The sequence below is a fragment of the Ornithorhynchus anatinus genome, chromosome 8 (assembly GCF_004115215.2).
Source record: "Ornithorhynchus anatinus isolate Pmale09 chromosome 8, mOrnAna1.pri.v4, whole genome shotgun sequence".
Classification (NCBI taxonomy): domain Eukaryota; kingdom Metazoa; phylum Chordata; class Mammalia; order Monotremata; family Ornithorhynchidae; genus Ornithorhynchus; species Ornithorhynchus anatinus.
In genome coordinates this window covers 53,694,718-53,710,971 of record NC_041735.1, presented here as the reverse complement: position 1 = coordinate 53,710,971, position 16,254 = coordinate 53,694,718, and the positions used below count along the sequence as shown (strand labels likewise).

General features: G+C 43.3%; 1 protein-coding gene and 1 long non-coding RNA gene across 7 annotated transcripts in view; one reads left to right on the top strand and one right to left on the bottom strand.

Annotated features, from left to right (window-relative positions):
• Positions 1-16,254, top strand: part of CREB5 (cAMP responsive element binding protein 5) — a 369,622-nt gene that overhangs the window by 346,354 nt on the left and 7,014 nt on the right. For all 6 annotated transcript variants that reach the window (XM_029070322.2, XM_029070325.1, XM_029070324.1 and 3 more), the window contains 3 exons: positions 736-1,053; positions 5,382-5,609; positions 14,572-14,680. In XM_029070322.2, coding sequence (XP_028926155.1) covers positions 736-1,053; positions 5,382-5,609; positions 14,572-14,680 — 655 coding nt within the window. The remainder of the gene's footprint in view (positions 1-735; positions 1,054-5,381; positions 5,610-14,571; positions 14,681-16,254) is intronic.
• The window catches only part of LOC114813726, a 124,828-nt gene continuing 110,214 nt past the window's right edge, over positions 1,641-16,254 (bottom strand). The window contains exons 3-5 of the long non-coding RNA XR_003761467.1: positions 8,962-9,117; positions 5,441-5,561; positions 1,641-4,763 (exon numbers count right to left, since the gene is read on the bottom strand). This is a non-coding gene — a long non-coding RNA (uncharacterized LOC114813726). The remainder of the gene's footprint in view (positions 4,764-5,440; positions 5,562-8,961; positions 9,118-16,254) is intronic.

Here is a 16,254-nt window from a genome sequence, read left to right as displayed (position 1 = left end):
CTCTTTTCAACTTTCCTACCACAAGAAAAGCAGGGGAATTGCTTTGGCACAATTAGCTTACCTTGAGAGACCCCGGGAGCATTTAGGTCCTGATAGAAAAGGTTTTAACTCCCTTTTTTCCAGGCCTTGCATAACCAGTAGATGTTTGGGGAGGACAAAGGGGTGATTGTTTTTTCCTGCATTCTAGGACTTGAAGTCACCTGGAGTTTAGTGCAGAGAATTGTACTAAGAAATGTGCCAGTGATCTTTAAATCCATGCCCAAGTGAAACCATACTAAAACACAATCTGCAATATCAGATGGTAGTCTTGTGTACCAGTAGTCAGGAGCATTATACCTACCTGTATTTGACTATCCACAAAAAATGATAACTGGGATTTAGGAGCCAATTTTTCTGAACGCCATAGCAGAAAACACCACAGCACAACAGCTCTCAATGAAAAATGTATTGGGATCTGCAAGTTAAATGGTCAGGATTGTATTTATGACTAATTCTGACCCCTTCCCCATTTCAAGCGGTATCAGATGCTACAATATGTTAAGATAACAAATAAAAAGTCCATACTGTTTTTGGTGGGAAAAGTTCACCCGAAAATAGTAATAAAAATCATCTCACAGAACACTTTCTTGGTTCCCGACCCTATTCTGAATGGGAAATGGGAGCCCTCGCTCTTCAGCTCCCCTTCCATTTGCAGTGCTGATCTCAATTTTCCCCTTTTGTTTTGCTCTGTTCTAGAGGTTGAAGGCCGCACTGACCCATCACCCCGCTGCCATGTCAAATGGGAATATGAACACCATGGGCCACATGATGGAAATGATGAGTTCTCGCCAGGACCAGACACCGCACCACCATCTGCACTCGCACCCGCATCAGCACCAGACCCTGCCGCCCCATCACCCGTACCCTCACCAGCACCAGCACCCAGCCCATCATCCTCATCCTCAGCCCCATCACCAGCAGAATCACCCGCATCACCATTCCCACCTTCACGCACATCCGGCACATCACCAGACTTCGCCACACCCGCCACTGCACACGGGCGGCCAAGCACAGGTAGAACCATCTCAAGGATCTTCCCGCTGCTAACAATGCATTTTGGGGGTTGATAATAATAATAATGATGATAATTGTGGTATTTATTGAGCGCTTACAATGTGACAAGCACTGGTCTAAGCACTGGGGAGGTACAAGATAACCAGATGGGATACAGTTCCTGTCCCACATGGGGCTCACTGTCTTAATCCCCATTTTCCAGATGAGGTAACCGAGGCACAGAGAAGTTAAGTGACTTGCCCAAGGTCATGCAGGAGGCATGTGGTGAAGCCCAGATAAGAACTCACTTCCTCTGACTCCCAAGGCCGTGCTCTTTCCACTAGACCGTGCTGCTTCCTTATCAGGACTTGTTGGGACCAAGTGTCCCAAACCCAAGTACTCTGTGTGGCTCTCTGGCTCTCTCTATTCCTCCCATCTGCACCACGTCCCACCCCCAACTGAGATCAAGTGCTTAGTACAGTGCTCTGCACAGAGGAAGCACTCAATAAATATGATGGATTTTTCAGAAGAAAACGATAAGCCTAAATTCAGGGCCAGACCCCCCCAAAGCAAAGGGATATCTGAACCAGCAGAAATTCCTTTTTGCATCAAGTATGCTATTGAGTTAGCCCTCATGGTAACCCCAACAGGGTGGGTTTTCTGAATTAGATCAGTAACTGGGAGTCAGAAATGAGTGCTCTCTAGGGACAGAGGGAATTTAAAGACCACAGTGCACGTGGAGAATTGGGTTCAGGAAGTAAAAAAAAACAAACAAATTGTAAGTAAGTACAATTAAGTAAGTAAGTAAAATTGAGCAGATACATCATACCAATGAACACTAAAAATCTAAAGGCCAGAAAGGGAAGAGAGTGAGAATGTGTGTGTGTGTGAGAGAGAGAGAGAGAGAATCTTGACAATGAGACAGTCTGGTGAAAGATTAACCTCCTATTGCAGATCTGTGAGAATGGGAAAAGCCACAATTCAAGCTTAACCCAAGAGGGGAAGAAGGGAACAAGGTAGACATGTGACCCAATCACAGACAGTAAATTGGGCAGGGTGATTGATCCATGCCATCCATGGTATACTTTAAAAGCTAACAGGCTCTTCTTAATTAGATTCAGAATGAAGAGGGAATCAGGAAAAGTGCTGGGCCATAACCAGCCCTAACCATTTTGTGTCCCAAAAAGGTTTTTAATGCCAAACCTCATTCATCCCATTTCTAGGTCTGACTTGGCTGGGGGATACTGGTGATGGTCTGGAAGTCTGGTAAAAAATGTTGGTCTGGCATTCACTGCTCCACCCTGGATCCTAGAAGAGCTTTTGATTCTTTGATCTTCTCCCCATTCTACTCTCAAAACTTACAGGGACATCCTAAAACAATGTCTCTAGCAAGTGGCTGGTTCTGTTGCTTGTTGGCTTGACTAGGGACATACTGGATAAAACTTAGCCACTGTTTTTAAAGGGTAGAAGCTGGGAAGACCAAATCTGTACTTCCAATGGGAAGTGTTGAAAGCATCACAAGTTAGCAGATGCCAAGGTAAAGTGTCAAGTCTGACCAGCATTACAGCTAGTGGAAAAAAAATGCAAGTTGGAGATAAAGGATAAATCATGATTTCTGGCTAAAGGATTGAATTCAGACTAAAGCAAAGTCAGGAATATCATGACTAATATGAGACAAAATTAAGATTTTTTAAAATAAGTGGAAAATGGTGGTTTTGGGAGCAGACATTTCACAAACAAATTTAACAGTTCTAACAGTTCTTTGAATAGTAAAGAAGGTTCATTAACTAATTAGCCATTAGCCAATTGCCCTGTATTTTAAAGGGGAAAGTAAGTGGCCAATTGTATATGCAATTAGCTAATTGCTAGTACAATTAGTTGCATGCAGAATTTTTTGCACCTGCACAAATAAAAGGACTCTGGGCAAAGGTCTTTTGAAAATTTGACCAGTAAGATGATTTGGAAGACATCCCAAAATATAACTCTTACATTATTAACTGGACCACTTAGTAAGAACCTGTCATATCCTATTTCATTTATCTCCTTAGCCAATATGAGTTTTTCTCTCCATTGATGCAAATGCCTTATCTTTAAAATACAAATTGGCTGAAGATTCGCCATGACCATTAGAAAAGTGGGTTAGGAGATTGGAGGTCTGATCCCATTCAATGGCCTTTGTTTTCATTTGCTTAGATTTTGAATGAAATTTCCCACTTGATTCAGAAGTCATTAGTGGCACACCGACCCTCCTGTCATCAGAGGAAGCCAACTTCCCTGGGCTTCTAGAATAGACTTAATTTCTAGTCTTCAACCCTGGGGCCCTAGCCCCATAGCTCGGATGCCTTTGGAACTCTGAAAAAGACCGGTTAAGTAGTATTAACTTACCTATAGGCACAATGATTCTCTTTGGAGGAGAAAACAACATTTTTCTGATACCCTTCAGAATTGCCCAAAGCCCTGGAAAAGCCATGTATGGGGACAAGAGTCTCAGTTGTCTTGGACCAAAATGTGAAGTTATTTCCCTTCCACGTTCATTCATAATCCTCCTTGCTGTTACCCTCTGGGTAGGTTTCAGGGGAAGGGGCAGGGTAAGTCGGTTCCCCATACTGTGTGTGGTTACCCACAAGTATTCTCACTCTGCTGAGCTGCTAAACGTTTCTAGCCCAAAGCTTCTCAAGCAAGGAATGGAGATGCTCCAGGACGCTTTCTCTTTCCCCTTAGGGTTAATCAGTATATGTGTGTTCATTCCTGTGGCCCAGCAGAATCAGATGGATTTCAAAATTGTGGGCAGCAGCTGAGCGTTTAGATGTAAGGACTAAAATGTGGACTAATAAGATCTGGGGAGCTGATTCGGGTTTGTGTCTGCAGTTAGTTTCTCAAGGCTTTGCGAGGTGCTGAATGTGCACATATAAGACCATAATTTATTTTGCAAAATGTACTGTATGGAGGCAAAAAAAAAAAAAAAAGAGCAGTTCAGTTTGTTCTCTTCTGGCGAAACTGATGTTTTGCTTTGGAATAGTTGGTTTGGCTCAAGTACTAGGCATCTAAAGTGACAACTGCTAAATCTTTCCCACTGAAACGGGTTCCTACCTCACCAGCCACACTGACGACTAAGTTCTAGTAGTGCGTTGGACCATTAATTTTGTTTTCTTACATGAGTGAAGAAAGCCCTTAGCTTTAAATAAAAGAAATCACACCCACTTACAATCACCTGTAAAATACCACTTGGAGACTAATTACTGTCCAGTCGTCCACATAAAATTGGATAGAGTTTAAGGTTGAAATACATCTTTAGTATACCACCCCTTATAAAGTGAATCGGCAACCACAATTAACATAATTAAAGACATTCTGATTGATCCTGACCAAAATGTTGAGACAGGTTAGAAATGGGAAATTGAGTTTTGCTTCTAAAGTATTTTGCCTGCTGCTCCTGCAAGTTAAGTGTCCCCATAAAAGCAGCTTTATAGTATATAAACCTGGTGATGGAGAAATGGGGAAAAAAAACTTCTTCTCTCCTCTACCCTTTTCTTCATTCAAAGCAATATATTAGGAAAGCATTAGATGTCCAGACATAAATAACAGAACTGAGAAGTCTCACGAGGTGCGGTGTTTGCATCACGGAGAGAGGGTGAGGGCATGGAGGGTAGAGAACTTTGATGTCCAGAGTGGTGGGCTGTGCTGAGGCAGAAGCAGTGAGCTCAGCTAGCCGATTCAGGGACCCCTTGAACCTAGTATGAGGAAACAGGAACAGGAAGAGTTTCATAGCATCTGAGAGATTAACTACTCCTTTGCATAAAGACCTTTAAAACTGGGAGGACAGATTGCATTTTTTTGCAGCTGCAGGGAGAAAAATGGCTAAAGGACCCAAATAGTTGTTTTATGTTCCCTATTAAATAGTGTACCGCTCCATCCTCCCGAAAAGGCCTTCCAAAAGAAATTATGGCTACAACCTCAGACCCCCTCTTCCTCATCCCCCTTTCTTACACTGGAGCTTTCTTTGAAGGCAAATTTAAATGAAACTTATTTTAATTAATGAACAGAGTGCGAAGGGGAAGAATACTTTCACAGGGGGCATTCTGTCAGCTACCTTGGATCACAGAGGCTCCTTGGGGACAATCGAAGTAGCATTTGCAGAATCTTTGAAACCGTGCCATTCTTGAATTTTGTCGGGGTCTGGCATGTACAAATTCTGCCTCAGTGGTGCCTCAAAACAATTTCTTGGTGGGTTTCTTCACTCTCTTCCCGCAAAAACTAACAAAATGTTTCTGGATATCAAATAAGGCAACCAATTGGATTCCCTGGCACTGGTAACAGTGACTTGGATTTGTTTCTTCCCTCACCACCAGATTTCACCAGCGACCCAGCAGATGCAGCCCACCCAAACAATACAGGCACCCCAACCCACCGGGGGACGCCGGAGAAGGGTAGTGGACGAGGACCCAGATGAGAGGCGGCGGAAATTTCTGGAAAGGAACCGAGCAGCTGCCACCCGCTGCAGACAGAAGAGGAAGGTCTGGGTGATGTCACTGGAAAAGAAAGCAGAAGAACTCACCCAGACAAACATGCAACTTCAGGTGCAGCCTACTGTCTCTTCCCCCAAGACACAGAGCTCCTGTGTATAGGCAGGGTATTTTCTGTCCCTGCAGGCCCTTGTTGACCTAAGTGTTACTACGGCACATTTGACTAGCACAAAAACACAGACATAATCTACCGAGTTTGCTAATCCAGATATAACCTCAGAAATAAAATAAACCACTCAATGTCAGCTGGATCAGCCCCCAAAATGCCTAGGGTTTGAAGGTTTACTAGACCGCCATGGTTTATTATTATTTCTTTTTTTGCAGTTACTCTACTTATTTGAGCTGTTAATCATTTCGTTTTGGGAAAACAGGTTGAGATAGTTGTAAGCATGCTCTGAAGGAAAGTTTGTGTACTTTCATCTTAGTTAGAATTCTGGGAGGCAGGATCCCAGCGGGAAACCAGGGAGGAAGAGAGTAAATGGGGCAGAGACGGCAGTCACCCACTTTCTTCCGATAGACTTCATGCCACACAAACAATTCAGTTCGGGGCACTCGGTCTAATATAATAGGTAGTGTTAGTTCTAAATGGAATACACTGTTAGCTAGACGAAGAAGGGAATCTAATCAAAATAGCACCAAAGAGTTGGCAGGAAAAGTCAAGCGGTGAAAGGTTCTCATCCATGCTTCCTGTGAAGGGGAGTGAAGGGCAAACCAGGGGAAATGGGTAGATTGGCCCACATTAGGCAGCAGCCCCCTCTGCTGACAGACTTGTCTGAATTTGGTGGGGGCTGGGGATGGTGTTTCTGCAGGTCTGGGAACCTTCCCTTTCAGGAGTGGGGAGGCAGGATGGACTCCTCTCCTTTGGTGTCTTTTCCCTCTCCTCTTAGTCCCACTGTTAAGAGAGAAAAGTGGATGTGGATGTGCATCTGGATAGAAGCAAAGCAAAAAGTGCCCACAGACATGCTTGGGCCAGATCGCCTCAGATCCTAGATTCTGAACTTCTGGGTTTTTTTGGTGGGTTTTCTTTTCCTAATCCTGAATTTTTTATTTTTTTTTTTGGCTAAGCGTGGAGAGTAGGGGTTGGAAAAACTGCTAATGCAGGTTTGGGCAAGAGGAAAAGGGATAGGGGACAGAAAGACATATGTAGATCTCTTCTTTAAATCCCTAACCATTCCCAAGCAGAAATTGACTGTATCCACTAGGAGGTGAAAAGTTGAGGGATAATGAGGGCTGAACCATCTCCAAACTGTGAGGCTATGACTGCCACTGGTGGTTTGGTGGTTCTGGGGGATCCCTTCTGCTACAACTCCCTGTTTCTGGACCCCACAATGCCCCTGATTCTGAGCAAAGGCAAGGTGGGCAAAGGAATCTGGCCAGAAAGCTGGGGTGACAGAGAGGTGCCCTGAAGCAGTAGGGCAGAACATCCAGAAGAACAGAAACTCAGAGCCTGAGAAAAATAACTGGTTCCTGGTATCCTTGCTAGGCTGTTGGGCCTCACAGGCTTCCTCCCCTCTGGCCCTCCGCCCCCCAACTCCATCTCCCATGGGTACCATGCCAGAGATTGTTGATTGCTGTTCTAGAAGAAAGAGTGGACAGTTTTCAGGGATGGGAAGTAACAGAAGAGCAATCCTCATGTGGTCTTTGTAGGTAGTAAGCTGAAAATTGCCAGACTCATTCATTCATTCAACCACACTTATTGAGTGCTTAGTATATGCAGAACACTGTACTAAGCACTTGGGAGAGTACAATATAACAATAAACAGACACATCCTCTGCCCACAACATGCTTACAGTCTAGGGGACAAGCTGAAGCCTATGCCTTCAGTATTCTGAATTATTCAGGCTAGGCAATAGTATTTACAAAATTATCCAAGAATCCAAGGGTCTGTAAGGACTTGAAGTGGGTAGGAGAAGTATCTGGTATCTAGGTAGACAGAGAAATATATATATATATATAAAATACTACCCCTCCTCCTCCCAACCCCCACACACATTAAAGAAGAGAAAGCAGTTGATTTACTAGAGGATATAAATGTGTTTGTAGCTTGGCACCAGTATATTTATGTTCACTTTTATCTAACACACACACACAGTCAATATGCCCTACACTACCCAGTCCATTAAAAATTAAAGTTCATAGAGCTAAACTGGCCATTGAAGGCAAGCACTGGAGCAGCAACCCCAAACAGCTGGATTGAACTAGCTGTTCCATTAAAACAATCACCACTATCTTCATCTGGTTTTAAAAGAGAAAAAAAAAACCTAAACTTTTGATCTCTTCAAAAGTCTACCATCTTAAAGGAACAGAAACTCTTACTATTTTAACTACTAGTCAGTGTTTGCTGTGCTGTTAGGTTGAGTGTTCTCTCTCAGATGGTATTGGACAGGATACAGGCTGCTCGGGTACCTCTGAGTGACCTCTTCCCTCTCACTGGACCTTTAAAGACAGAAGAGGTGTCTCTCCTGAGGCCAGCTCAAGGAGCCAAATTTTAAATAAACAGAAGTAGAAGGTGCTAAGCAAACAAATCCCTGCCAAATTGAATATCCAGAGTGGAAATGGCCAAATGCCACTTTCGAGTTGTTTTCAGCTAGGAACCTTCTCATTAGACCGTAAGGCTGAACGTCACCTGATTGAAGAAATGAATGGTCCTAATGAAATGTAAGCAAGCCCCAGTCACCCTTTTCCTTCGTGCAACAGGCATTGAGCTCAGATTTTCTCTGAAGTAGGCAGTCGGCGCCTTTTTTCGGCTGCCTGAGGTTTCATGTTTTGGTTCATGGGGCCTCGTTGTGCAGAGAAGAGGAGGCAGAGCAGACTCTGGACCCTCTAGACTGTTATGGGCGTTATAGTTGGGGAACATGTCTGTTAATTCTGTCATACTGTACTCTCCCAAGTTCTTAGTACAGTATTCTTCAGAGAGTAAGTGCTCAATAAATGCCATTGATTTATTGATCTAGTAGGGTGGCTTGTATTAGCCGACAGTACCTCAGCTGCCGATGATGTATTCAACTAGGTCTCTGGGTTTATGCTTGTTTTCTGATGACACGGAGCTCATCTGGCCATTTCTAAAACTAATTGCTTTTCTAATGCAAAGATGCATGGTCCAAGGAGCTGTTGAAATTTTAGGCACAAGAGCCCAGGTTTAGATCTGGCAGAAGAAGGGGCCAGATGGGAATCTTTCGCTGACAAATGGAAGGTCCCCTTGCTTCAAGAATGCACCTAACGCTGTCCTTGGTGAATTGGGGGAAAAAAAGCAGGCTTTGCTATATGGTCCATTTGAACTCTTTCTTTCTGGCTCAGAATACTAGTGGTCTTCCACAGCAACCTGACTTTGTTCTATAACAAATGTCACCTCATAATCTAAGAGCTCGATACAGCTACTGAACTCCAATTCAAGGGCCTGATTACCAAGTGTTATTGTAGCTTCTGTGTGTGTCTCTGTGGGTGTGCTGCTCCACACTGCAGTTACCGTCTGTGCTTCAGAGTGCTGGGTCCAATTTCATTATCTCCCTACTGCCTTGCACTTGAATAGATGGCTGGCTGCTTCCATACCGTGCTCCCAGCCTAAAAAAATGAAAAATTACAGGCTTTTTATATCAGTTGGATTAATAGGGCCCATTATGAATATTTTACTCTCGCAAGACTCATTGTCTAAGGTTCTTAAACTACTCTATTCCCTTCAATGGGTTAATTGTGGATAAGAGGAATCCACACCTTGCCTTAGATTCCTAGGCCTCAGTAAAGCGGAGTGAAAGAATTCCCCCATAGTGGTTCTGGCTCCCAGTCCCCTGGTCTGTGTAGTAGAGTCTGTTGTTTCTTTCCACCAGTGGTTGGTATACTTTGCCATGAGCTCCTACAAGTATATAGGAACAATAAGTAGATGAGAAGCAGTGTGGCCTACTGGATAGAGCAAAGCCTGGGAGTCAGGACTTGGGTTCTAATCCCTGCTCCACCACTTGTCTGCTGTATGACCTTGGGCAAGTCATTTAACTTCTCTGTGCCTCAGTTATCTCATCTGTAAAATGGGGATTAAGACTGTGAGCTCTGTGTACAACAGGGCCTGTGTCCAACCCTATTATCTTTTATCTATCCCACACTTAGTACAGTGCCTGGCACATAGTAAGCACTTAACAAATACCATAAAAAAAAATATGGTGTGCTAAAAGCATTCAGCCTAGTTTAGGCAGTCTTATGTTGTCAGAAACCCCACTCAGCATTTTCAAATACAGAAGTACAGTTTATTAAGCACCTGCAGCAGGCAGTCAGTCTTATTTATTGAGTGCTTACTGTATGCAGAGCACTTGGACGAATACAGTATAACCAAGTTGGTAGACACATTCCCTGCCCACATGCAAGTGCTTAGAAACAAGACATGTACCCTGCCTACCAGAAGCTTACACTCTTCTACAAGCTAGCTATGCATGTTCATATCTGCATAAATATGCCTCCTTCTAGGAGGTGTATATTTACTTGTCCTCTAAATGCACATATGTGTAGGTAAATAATGAGGACAGACTACCAAAATAGAGTACTCTGAATACACTAAGTGCTCAATAAATACGATTGATGATGATGAATGTATATGTTCTAACCAGAGAGCTATTTTTTAACCATTAAGCATCATTTTGCTGGCCTGCTGTTAATGCATTTTTTCACATTTCCATGGGCTAGGTTTTTGAGGTCTAGGATTTTTCGTGAATTTAAAAAAAAATTGACAAATTTGGCCTATCAAGCCTGCCCTATCTCCATTGAGAAGCAGCATGGCATAGTGGATAGAGCAAGGGCCTGGAAGTCAGAAGATCATGAGTTCTTCTGAGTGAAAGAATTCTCTCATAGTGGTTCTGGCTCCCAGTCCCCTAGTCTTTGTAGTAGATTCTGTTGTTTCTTTCCACCAGTGGTTGGTATACTTTGCTACGAGCTCCTACAAGTATATAGGAACAATAAGTAGATGAGAAGAAGTGTTATTATTATTATTATAATATCTTGTGGGGTTCGGTAGATTTGTGTAAATTAAGGTAGACATGTGAAGTAAGGCTTTACTGTATTCATTTAGGGTAAAATGCCTTAAGACCTATAAAAAGATGTTCTATGTAAGAGCAGTCCATATTGTGAATGCCTGTGGAGTCCCATTTAGGTGCATATTGCTTCCCTTCTTTAGTCAAGGACTAGAAATGTTTTGGTTTGGGGGTTTTTTGCTACCATTATGCAGGTACAGTGGGAAAAAGTTGTTTCTTTCGACTTTAAGCTCCCATGGAGGGAGGGAGGCCAGCCATATTTGGGTGGTGGCTTTTATTGCTGGCCAGAAAAGCACAGACTTTAACCCAGCAAAATGATTGGTGCTGTTTTCCAGCGGCCTCTCAGGAAAGCAAAAGGCTCATTGTGAAACAGATTGGTCCATGCCAAAGGTAGTCAGGCGGTGAGCTTCACTGTGCAGTCCGAGAAACCCAAATAATGGAATTCATACTGTTTTCTTAAGGAAAGGCCAATGAACAATTAGTGTATGGGAGTCTGGGCACTGAAGAGAAAGGGTGTGACTAATTCTGAACATGGTGGTGGGATAAATGGAGACTAATTCCAGGCTCTCTTAGACTGCCACTGAGGGAATGGATTTTCCCTTGGAAGGGGCCAGAGGTAGCAGCGTGTGGCTCTCGGAGATTGCTGTTTCCCCAGGATTTGGGATCAGTGGAACTAGCCTTTACTCCTCAGTTATACACTTCATACTAGCTGCTTGCAACCCCAACCCTCCTATGAAGAACTATTTTCCATACTGCTGAACCTGAAAGTTCCTAATTTATCAATCAATCAGTCAATTGTATTTACTGAGTGCTTACTGTGTGCAGAGCAGTGTACTAAGAGCTCAGAGTATACAATGTAACAGAGTTAGTAGACATGTTACCTGCCTAATTAGTGTGAAGCATATCTGACAGATATGCTTTAAAGTCTTATTAAAGGCACATCTCCTCCAAGAGGCCTTCCCTGACTAAAGCCTCCTTTCCTCTTCTCCTACTTCCTTCTGCGTTGCCCTGACTTGCTCCCTTTATTCATCCCCCCTCCCAGCACCACAACACTTATCTACATATCTGTAATTTTTTAATTTACATAAATGTCTGTCTCCCGCTCTAGACCTTAAACTTGTCATGGGCAGGGAATGTGTCTGTTATTATATTGTACTCTCCCAAACTCTTCTTATAGTGCTCTGCATACGGTAAGCACTCAATAAAGATGATTAACTAGTATGAAACACCTAACAGTTGTGACTGCTCCAATAGAAAACTTTCTTTTACAGATCTCAAGGCATTTTAGAACCAAGTAAATATAGTAACATCTGAGATTGGATGTCTGAAAATTGCATGAACCAGATTTATCAGTTATTTACTAATCTTTCTGATCCCTTTTAAACTATTATGCAACACTTTTTCATAGCCAGGGCTTATTTCAGATCTTCTAGACTATAAGCTCACTGTTGGCAGGGAATGTGTCTGCCAATTCTGTGGTATTATACCCCCCCACACACACCAACTGCTTAGTACAGTGCTATGCACATGGTAAGCGCTCAATAAATACCACTGATGATGATGATCTAAGAAATATAGAAAATGAGAAGATGCTAGGACGGTTATTTGATAAATGACCAAGCCCAAGGATGGCTTTAAAGAACAGGATAAAACTTGTAATTTTGTAGCTGGGGTGAGAAACTGGAATGGGAACTGCAAGTAGCATTAATGAAATAAATCTCCTTTAAATGAAACCTTCCTTTAACAAAATCCACCAAATTGTAAGCATCCATTTTGGCAGCTGTGAAGCTATGTCACCTATCAATCACCCTTTCATTTTTGGGGTCCAGCAGCTTCGCTATGCCTTGGAGCTTTCTCAGATTATCTTGAATCTATCCCAGTGTTTACTACAGTGCTGGACCCACAGTACAACAAATACCATAGATTGTGAGCCCTTAAGGGTCCATGTCCAATTCCCACCTGTATACACTTTCCGAGCACTTAATACAGTCCTCTGCACATAAGCACTTATTAAGTACTGTTATTACTACCATTATTGTTATTATTAGATTAGAAGAGGAATTTCCAACTGTAATTAGGTGACTTGCTCATTGTCAATTTGAATTATTTTAGTCTTCCCTTTAAATTTTGCTTAAAACTTCCGAGCTAGTCCTGGTTTTTCTATTTTGAAAAGTGACCAAAGAAATTGTTTTCTAACAGCCAAAAAAAAAAAAGAAATTTTCCTTCTGGGATGATGAGATGACATATGTTCTACCAAGTCCTCAAGCAGAGTAAATTTTTACAGTTGGTGCAAACTCAAGAAAAGTTCAGAGTGGAAGTGTAAACTCTTTTAATGACACCAGGATTCAAATCCATAATCTAGGAGATACACAGACTCAGAAAAAAGTCCCTTTAATTACTGTAGACTAAGACTTTGGCAGCAGTAGATGGACATTAGCCAGAGATAAGGCATTATTTATCCCAAGTAAATGGATTATTTGAGATCAGGCTGTGTTTACAGTCTGCTTTTATCAAGTGGAAGCACCTTGGATTTTGTTAGCTTTTGCACTTCTGGGTTGTATACAACAAATGCCACTTCATCTTTTGTCCTGTCAGGAACAAGTCTTTCCTCTCTGAAAGGCTATGAGTTCACAAGCAAAGTGAAGTGGAGAGTGTGGGCATTTATCCAAGGAATCTGTGACCCCAATTCCTGCTCTTCAAGGGAGAAGGGACTTCTTGACCTGCCTGGTCCAAGTGGGTGGATAGCACTGATCACATCCACTGGATGGTTACTCAGCCCCTTGGCTGGCCTACACAGGCTGGATGTGTTCCCTGGAAAATACTAGTGGGCAGGCCCAGATAAATCCAAGGAAACCCAACCAGTTGGCTAATGTGGTATTGAGCTATTCATAGTGTCCCTATGCTTTAATCTAATTTAGCTGGGCAAGACGGGAGGTCCTGACTGATTTTTACTTGGAAGGCCATCATAGCTCACCGACCTCTCTTCTTGCCACCCTGGAGTCTTTTTCTTTTATAATACTAATAATGATGATGATGATGGTATTTGATAAGTGCTTACTATGTGCCAAGCACTGTTCTAAGCACTGGGGCGGATACAAAGGTAATCAGGTTGCCCCTCGTGGGGCTCACAGTCTTAATCTGTGGTAATCTGAGGTAACTGAGGCACAGAGAAATTAAGTGACTTGCCCAGAGTCACACAACTGACAAGTGGCGGAACCAGGATTAGACCCATGACCTCTGACTCCCGAGCCCATGCTCTTTCCACTGAGCTACCCTGCCACCCTTACTCGAAAAGATGGAAGGTGATGCCATATGGCATGTTGCATGTCTCTCAATTCATGCACCACCATTGCACTTTTCAGGCAATAGTACTTATTGAATGTCTACTATATGTGGGCAGGGAACATATCTACCAACTGTTTTTTTGTACTCGCCCAAACATTTCGTATAGTGCTCTGCACACAGTAAGTGCTTAAGAAATTCCAATGATTGATTGCAGAGCACTGTAATCAGTGCTTGGGAGAATACAATGGAGTTAATAGACACCATGGCCACCCTGGAGGAGTTTATAATCTAGCAGATTTTACTTTGACTTGAATTAGGGTTCAACTGGGATCTAGGACCCTAGTCTCTTCCCGTGTGAAAGTTATTGATTTATGGCCAATATATTATATGGCATAATGTTTTTATTATTAATAACAGTGATAATATTAATAGTACCAATAAATGCTATGACATATCACAAATTATTATTATTATATTACAGGTTGTTAAGCAGTTAGTGTGTGTCAAACACTGTTCTAAGAACTGGGGAGAAATACCTTTGCAATTTGGTTTCCCAGCTTCTAGTTAAAATCTGACTTTGGTAAATCACTGTCTTAATGGAAAATTTAGATTGCCCAGATTAACTCGTGTTGCTAAAATGCAAGCTACAACAGATGCACTATCTGGGCAACTGTTTCCCTGATCCCTTTAGTAAATCTTTGACTCTTTTTCTTTCCAGAATGAAGTTTCGATGTTGAAAAATGAGGTAGCACAACTGAAACAGTTGTTGTTAACACACAAAGACTGTCCAATCACAGCCATGCAGAAAGAGTCACAAGGATATCTAAGTAAGTAACCCACTCATTTGACTTTTTTATAGAGAACTGTAGAGGTGACCACCTTCTCCCTTTTTAAATGAACTTGAGCAAAACTAGAGCAAAAGCAAAATTTGGCATTCAGGCAGAGAGCTTGTGCAGGCCCGGGCTATCCTGCCTGGGAGGGCTTCATCCCAGGCCAAAGTGCCCAGGGAAATCTTGGCTTCCCACGCAGCTCTGGCCAAGTCTGCTGTGGAATTTTTCACGTTGCAAAATCCCTCTAGGTTCTAATTCCACCTCGTGCCCAAGAGGAAGGTGGCAGAGTCAACAGGAGCCTGGCATGTCTGCCTGTGAAATCCCCCACTTTAGAAGTGCTGGAGCTTCCCTCAGTGGCCTGGACCAGTGTGGGTGGCCATTTGCCCACTTTTATCCTGGACAATCCAATTTTCATCTGGTCAGTCCCATATTTGGTACCGATACGGCACCAGACACCGATCCAGTACTTTTATTTTTGAATGCTCATTCATTCAATAGTATTTATTGAGTGCTTACTATGTGCAGAGCCCTGTACTACGCGCTTGGAATGAACAAGCCGGCAACAGATAGAGACAGTCCCTGCTGTATGACGGGCTTACAGTCTAATCGGGGGAGACAGGCAGACAAGAACAATGGCAATAAAACGCTCACCCTCCCTCTGGCTTGGCTGCTGCTACCAAGTCTGGTAGCACGTATAAAGATCCTACAAAAGAACCTTTGTGTGTGTATATATATCTTTAGGATACCTGTGGGTTAGTACAGGGTCAGCTGAGGAAATGTCCAGTATTTCAGGGGACGGGGAGGGCCATCAGCGGCCACCTTAGCTCCCAGTATTCATTAGGCTGCTTTGCATGTGGGGCCACTCCTGAGAGGCCGGGCCAATCAGATAGCTGGATTTGTGGCCTGTATTATCCAGGTGGACTATTTGCATGGAGCAAATCAAATGCATAATTGCTCAGTGTCCCATTTCTCGCGGCAGGCCCGACCCAAGGGCAGATCTATATGGTTGTACTGTGTTTTAGAGAAAGGATGTTTTCAGTCGAAGCTATCATTTTTGCCCCACATCTGCTTATGTCAAATCCAATGCTAAACCCAACGAAGTGATGGAGCTATGCAGACAAAACAAACATGAGTGAGTCACTGTCATCTGGTCCCTGCTCTTAAGCCCTTCCCAGGAACATAACATTACCATGTCTGCCTGATTGACACCTCCCTCCCTCTTCCCTGCCTTGTCCTCCCATCCCTCCCTCACCCCGAGTGAACTCAAGGGAGTACCTAGGTGGCAGACTTGCAGGAGAGGCGGAGCACAAGGCCTCGGAGACCCCTGGCCTCCTTTGACAAACCCCCAGGCCATTCGGAGGACCATCCATGAGGAAGCAATTTCTCAGTGCTCTGCACACAGTAAGCGCTTGATAAATATGACTGACTGACAGGCCTGCTGCCCTATCGGCGCAAATCCAATCCGGGGTTTTCTAGTCCCGCCGCACTAAACGGCCTCGACATACAGAAAAAGTCCCCAGCCCCTATGCGTTAGCTTGAAACCCCAGGCTAGCAATCTTTGTGCTGTTAAG